Source organism: Aplysia californica, unplaced genomic scaffold (genome assembly GCF_000002075.1).
Source record: "Aplysia californica isolate F4 #8 unplaced genomic scaffold, AplCal3.0 scaffold01422, whole genome shotgun sequence".
Taxonomy (NCBI): Eukaryota; Metazoa; Mollusca; class Gastropoda; order Aplysiida; family Aplysiidae; genus Aplysia; species Aplysia californica.
In genome coordinates, this window is record NW_004798692.1 from 1 (window position 1) to 7,153 (window position 7,153).

General features: G+C 39.9%; 1 protein-coding gene across 1 annotated transcript; it reads right to left on the reverse strand.

Moving 5' to 3' along the window:
* Positions 1–4,627: 4,627 nt before the first annotated feature.
* On the reverse strand, positions 4,628–5,467 carry LOC101857087 (trace amine-associated receptor 9-like). The gene has a single exon (XM_005112810.1). The coding sequence runs from the start codon at positions 5,465–5,467 to the stop codon at positions 4,628–4,630; it is 840 nt and encodes a 279-aa protein (XP_005112867.1).
* Between the last annotated feature and the right edge of the window lie 1,686 nt (positions 5,468–7,153).

Below are 7,153 nucleotides of genomic sequence, written 5' to 3' on the forward strand. Positions count from 1 at the left end.
AACAATACAACAAAATTTGACTGTATTGTCATGGTCATAACACTGTTGGCAAAATTATTTACTGTTTATCTGAAAAGGCTCACCCAAATCAATTTTTTATGATGTAAGCGAAATTCAAAATCGAAATAGTTGGATTTTTAGTAAACATCCACCCACCCTCCAACCACCGTTGTACATTTAGTGAAAGGCACACTCATTTTTCTTTTACCCCAGCCCCGTTCTTCAATACTTACCTGTGGATTAGACAAAATGTGGGAAAACTTACAAAAGTTTTCTTACTTTATCTACCCTAGGCTTGTACTGATCCCAGTGTGAGTCAGTCATCAGTTCTTGAACAAGAGCAAGCCCAATAATTGTATATTGCGTGGAAAAAATTCACAGAGGATCATTGCTTAGTGCTGCTTGTAGAACAAACTATTTCAATCGGTCTAAGATTGCTGGTAGGGGATTCCCTCAATACATGTATTGTTACTGTTGCTGCAGTTAATAAAACATGCTGAGATTTTTTTCTCGTTTTCATAGAATTTCATGTCGTTGGATGTGAGATCCATCTTATATGTTTATTGGTGAACATCAAAATCAGAATAAAATCAGGAATTTCTCCCTCCTCTTCAAATCTCATTTTGATTGACTGCATAACATTTATTGACCTTTTGTGATGATGAGTTGATCTGTCGAAGAGTTGTTTGTTTCTTGCTTAAAAATTGCCTTTGTGTTATGGATTCTGCTGTGATCTTCGTTTTAATGTGTGAGCATCTTTTGTGCAATACAAAGGAAATGATTGACTGATCGGGTTTTTTTACCTGCCTACTTCGTCTTTAAACATTTTGATACTTTTATGTATCTGTGTTGTTGATGTTATTCTGACAAGTGCACTATTTCTCTTTTCCTTATCTCAGTTAAATTATCTCTCACATTTTTCCCGACCTAATGTAACTTGTGTAGATGGAGATGCGAAGGGGTTACAATCAAAATCACACACTTTTTGTGTTCCTTTTTTCCTACCGAGTGCGTTTCTTCCAAATGTTCATGTCATCAGTGGTATTGCCGCAGTTTCCAATATTTTTATAAAGAGCTTTCTTATTTTCATGGATTACTCTTCCAACTGTTCTAAATTTTTTTTACATTCCTCTTTACAGAAACCCATTTACAGGTGTCTGTTTTTGAAATTGTTTTAAAGAAGGCTTAGTGGAAACCTGTTTTACGAGAGCCTTTTGATGAATGAATAGGCAGTCTTGTCAGACTGTTTTCAGTGACTCTATTCTTTAAATGTTCCTTATGTAATTCCCTCAACATTTCTAACTGTAATTTTAGAATATCTTATGGGTTCACACAATCTTACTGGCGTGTGTAGTGTACTGGTTTTACTCGTTGTTGTTGCTTGCAGATGATGTCGGTTTTATTTGCGAGTAGGGAAACTATTTTATTGAATATCTAACGCAATCTTATACGTACTGGGATGCTGTATCCCATTCAAACTGAGTTGCCCCTGACAGTGACAGGCAGGTTCTAGCCAGCCTGTGAAGATGGGGGCAAAAACATTAACTATCAAAGCTTTGCAATGCCTCTGTGTGCTGCACACTGAAGTTTGCTCAAGTGGGTGAGCATCTGTTTTTAACTTGTTACTAATTTAACAGCTAACATTTCTGTGTGGATGTGGTTGGATTAGAGGGCGCCCACTGGTAGGTCCTACTTCTTTTCTTTCTGTTTTGTTTGTTTACCGTACGTCTGTCTGTCTTGCTCTTTCCTAGCACTAGATGACTGTTATAGTGTCGAAGAGCTTCTCTTAACTCAAACCTAAAATCGATTTAAAGATGACTGATCACATTTGTAAAAGTATCAGTGATAATATACCGATATGTCGTTTATTTTATATTGTAGTAATCATGGACAAGTTCTACTCCAGTATTTTTTTAACTCTTTTTGCAAATAAGAAAATAAAATGATTGTTTTTTCATATCTTGACTACCTCACGCCTCACTTATCATTAATGTGTAGTTGCCTTGGTTTTGTGAAAGTGTGACTGTGTGTGTGTGTGTGTGTGTGTGTGTGTGTGTGTGTGTGTGTGTGTGTGTGAGAGAGAGAGAGAGAGAGAGAGAGAGTAATATAAGGTTGTTTGTTTGTTTTGTTGTTTTTTTTGGTAAGCGTTTTACTGCGTTAGCAACTGCTTAAGGTCATACATGTACATGTGTATGAGCGCTGGGAGCTCTGGGAGACCTTATGCATTTTCCGAAATCTACTCTTATCGATTTTAGGAACACAAAGGGATCTTGAACATGCACAACTTGCACATGGGACCTCCGAGATTTTTTCATCCTTATCAGAGAACGCTTGGTGACTTACTAAACTAAAATCAGGGGTGTGGCTGAATGACAACAATAAGAATTACATGTATAGGAGCCGAGGAGTAGCAGTAGAAATGCAGCAGAAGGAGTCAGTAGCCCAAAGGAGGGGTCAAAAGAGGAGGGGGGGGGGTAAAGAAGGCAGGAAGTGGAGACGAATATTACTATTAGTAAGATCATCCTCGACTCGTACGTTTGAGTGAGTGGAATCTTTTTAAAAATTAAAAAGAAAAAAAAATCCAGGAAAGCTAGTCTAGGATTCGTTAAACAGTGCTTTGAAAAAAAATTATATAATAGAACAATCTCTATAGAAACATCATTAAGTTTGGATACGGGGCTCCAGCGCTATAAGCCTGAACTGCGGGCAGCGTACTGGAATAGCGAGCTTGCATTATGTCCAACACTGGAATTATGTGCATTTCTGACGTAGGAATAGCGAGTGGATTGGGTTTTGTTGTTGTTTGTTTGTTTGTTTGTTTTTTGTTTGATTGTTTTGTTGGGGGGGGGGGGGTTGGGCGGGGGTCGTCTTTAAAAAAAAAAAATTAATGTTACGGTATTTCATTTAATTCCACTAAATGTACTTGGTATCGCCAAAAGACGGGAACTTACACATTGTAATTATTTTCATCGAAGTATCGAACGTCGGTCTTACACGTCTAGAAACTCCTAAAATTCTGCCGATGCTTGTGCAAGAATATTTGTCTTAAAACTAGTTATTTTACTTGTTTTGCTGTTGTCATCATAAGATATGTCAAAGCAAGGATTTGGCTGAAAAAAACCAACAACAAACAAACAAACAAATAAACAAACAAACCAAAAACAAACAGACTAAAAACTACTTTTTTGAACACGATTTCTCACTGCTGTTGATACCTTTTTTTGTTATTATACATGTGGTGAAAAGACTGTCAATGGTATTGAGCGACAAACACCCATGCTGGTTTTAAATTACCGCATCAATTGTGAGTTACTGTTTCAATTTATGCTTTACACTGAGTGCCTTAATTTGCCCCACTGTCAAGATCCATGGAGGAATACAGATCTGAAATAAAAAATGATATAAACTGATGAAGAGTTGGCGTCGATGACAGTAAAAACAAAATAATCATGTCTTAACTTAGGCGCTGCGCTACTGCTGGGTGTTCCGATGTTAGACAAACCATTGTTTGGTGAAAGATAGAGGTAAAATCACTCGTTATTCCCAAATCCTTCCGGGCTGCGCTGCTTAGAGAATAGTCATATCTCTGACTGCTTTTTTTGGTTTTTGGTAAGTATTTCACTGCTCTCGCAACTACATAGGGTCATATTATGAGCGCGCGAGATACACTAAACATTTTCAGTTTGGTAGGAATTTCGAATTTTGCCCAGATTGCGGCCGAAGCTTACTCTTAGGCCCATCGATTTTAGGACCATCGAGGGATCTTTAGTGTACTCAACTTGCACACGGGACTTCCGAGATTTTTCGCTCTTGTCCGAAAAGACTATATAGATGTTATATTTAACCTTTCATAAATCAGGAGTGTGGCTGAAAGACAGCAGTAAGGAGCCTAGGAGTAGCAGTTGAAAGGCTGCAGAAAGAGTCAGCAACCCAAGAGGTGAAAGGAGACAATCTGTAGAAGAATATTTTCCGGCGTTGTCAGGTTTCGAACCTGGGACTTATTGAATGAGATGGGGACACCGTAACCTCAAGACCACGAGAGCCCCCTCTTTGACTCTGACGGTGAGTGTTCCTTTTCACTGTTTAATTAAAATAGTGCCAAAACATCCTTTTGGACTCCAACAGCTCTTTCAAAACGCAAATAAAACCATTCGATTCCGGTACCGATCAGTGCCGCTAGTGCTTTGGTCATGAAGAAGTTGCTGTGTCGACGTTTCGAAATACATGTACCGAACTACATGTATATCATACTTGAAATGAAATATTGTTGTTGGCTGTAAAACCGTAAGTAAATTTATTGTTCTGTTTTGACTCTACCCCCCCCCTCTCTCTCTCTCTCTCTCTCTCTCTCTCTCTCTCTCTCTCTCTCTCTCTCTCTCTCTCTCTCTCTCTCTCTCTCTCTGTCTGTCTGTCTGTTTTGTTTTTGTTGCTGTTGTTGTTTTTAGGTTCCTTTGTTTGTTTAAATAAAACATTTCATTGGCATGACAACTAGACATTTATTGAAGCAAAAAAAGAACAAAAAGACCAACCCTTTTTTCCCTAATCCAAGCATTTGTCAAAAAAATCACAAAGCAGCCAAGAAGCGTATCCCCGTGACACCAAGACGACACAGCCCTACGTGTCTACATCAACAACGACAGGACGCCATCTTGGTGAGAGCTCTTCGAAAATGTTTGTCCATGAGGGTAAAAAGGAGGAAGTTCACCGTGGAGCTGATGGGTATGAAGAACAGAACGATGAACACAAGCACGTCAGGGAGGATCGTGAGGTACTGCTCTACCCCGAACACAGACAGGGACGTCATCTTACAGACGAAAAACACAGAGAATGTTGTGATCAAAATACGTAATCTTTTCATGTGGTTTTCCGAAATATTTGAAGTGTCTTGCGAATGAGCAGAAGGGTCAGAAGTCGTGAGAAGAATCCTTGACCTTACCATCTCTCTGTTCGCCGCGATGATACGTCGATGTTGCTGTATTAGTCTCGCTATTCGAAAGTAACAGACAAACGCCACCACATTCACCGCGAGGTAGATGAGAAATGTCACGTTGTATAAGTAACTCAAAGGCGTGTGAGAGAAGTTACAAGTCGCGTATATATCCTCTTTGGCGATGTAGACGATATAATTGACGCCAGTGAGGCTTACACCGAACATCCAGGCCCCAGAAATAACAAAAGTCGTTAGTTTCTTGTTTATTCTTTTCATGTAAACAAAAGGATGCACGAAGAAGATGTATCTGTCAAGTGCGATTAATGCCATGTGCACGGCAGAAACATCCGTCAAGCTCGAGCCGAACACCACAAGGAACCGATCAGAAAAGAAGTGCCAATCACCTGAAGGAGTCGAGGTCAAGATCAGGCAACTATAGATGACGTAGACTACACCCATGATGACGTCAGTGAAAGCGAGAGAAGCGACGAGGGCATTCCCTTGTGTCCGGATACTCGGAGTCTTCAGGACAAGCATTGCGAGGAGAAGGTTCTCGAGCACTACGATAATTCCTAGAGGTAGGGTTATTATTGCTGCTTTCTCTGGCACGTCAACATAGTTGCAATGTGGCTCCGTAGTGTTGTTGGTCATTTTCCTCTGTCGGGCTAATTGACCACACTACTCGTGTTTGATGGTCGTTCTCTCAAAGGGAAAATAAAACAAAAACAAACAAAAAAACAAAAACAAACTCGTCAACACCAAACACCAAAATTTTCCTTTTGTCAGGAAAATGCTGAAACAGCGGCCGTCGGATGCAAGATTTGACCTCTGCGCAAACCAGACTCACAGTCACAGTGGGCAGTTGGAGGATGACACCGACTTATTTAACTTTTTTCCTTCCCTCTGTTCCTGACTTTCTACCTGTCTGTCTTGTTGTTTCCATGCACTAAATAACCGTTAACGTTTCGATGTGCTTCTTTTTATGCACTGTATGATCGGTAACGTTTCGATGAGCTTCTTTCTACTCCAGACAGAAGATATAAACTGACACCCTTTCATCTGATGACTTCGTTTGCCACGACTAAAGTGTTTCCAACAGACGTAAGGGTTTCTGGAATAAACGGTTTTCTGTCATTCTAACAATGTCGTCATATATTTTTCCAAGTTTGTATCTGTAAAAACAATACTAAATCAAACACTTTTGTACGACAATACCAGGAATCTACGCTTGTGTTTCCGAGCACTCTGTCCCTCCCTACACAGTGGCTCTCACAGATTTACTGCAGAGATATCCTCTCCTATCCCACCGATTCTTCCCTTCCCTCCCAACCCCCCGGGTCCCTAAAAAGCCACAAACGGCATCACTCCACATCAGCTCAACACGAAGTTCCATCCACTCTTTGGATCGTATTATTAAATATGTAAACATCCAAAGCTATTAGGTCAATGAGGTGATAGGCTTAGTATTACAAGATCAATTTGACTGGTGCGATCTGTCTAGCGACAGATAATAGTAAATTGGGTAACATCGTGGTGAAATCAGGCTCTCGTAAAAAATAATGCAATTGAAGAAATTGTCAGTTTTCCGCCCGTTGGGCAGCTTTTGTCGGATTAATTATTTTTTATTATTATTATTTTTTTAATTTTTTTTTTTTTGGGGGGGGGGGGGAGGTTAAAAAAAGCGTTTCTTTCTGTGAAGATGAGGATTTTACTTTTTTAAAGTTGATCAATGTCAGGGGGAAAAATGCAAATTTGCAGTTTCCAAGTATACTAAAGCTTTGAAAGTCACCAAACCTTTGCGGCCATTTTCTCGCTTATTGTACTTCTAACATCAGGCAACCCCGACCTCTTTCAATCACAAATATCCCGACTTCTACTAAAGGTAGATAGGCATGTGTCAATTTAAAGCAAGACGAATGAACAGGATTTATACCCATAGCACCATATGCCCAAAAAATTACGAGCGCCTGATTCCATCGCGTGGTGACACAAATGCCATCACAGGGAACAAGATAAAGTCATTAGCAGGGGTCCCGTTTAGACATTTAGACCCGTTTAGCGAGATTTCCGCAGATTAGAGACTGGTCTCTGCAGCTCGTGACCAGTGCCATGCACGAAAACGTTAATGTGTTTACACGGGGGAAGAGGTTAATCGAGAAAAAATTAAAGGTTACAGTTCAGTCGATCCTGTCCAAGACAATCACTCATTGTCGAAGAAAAAGT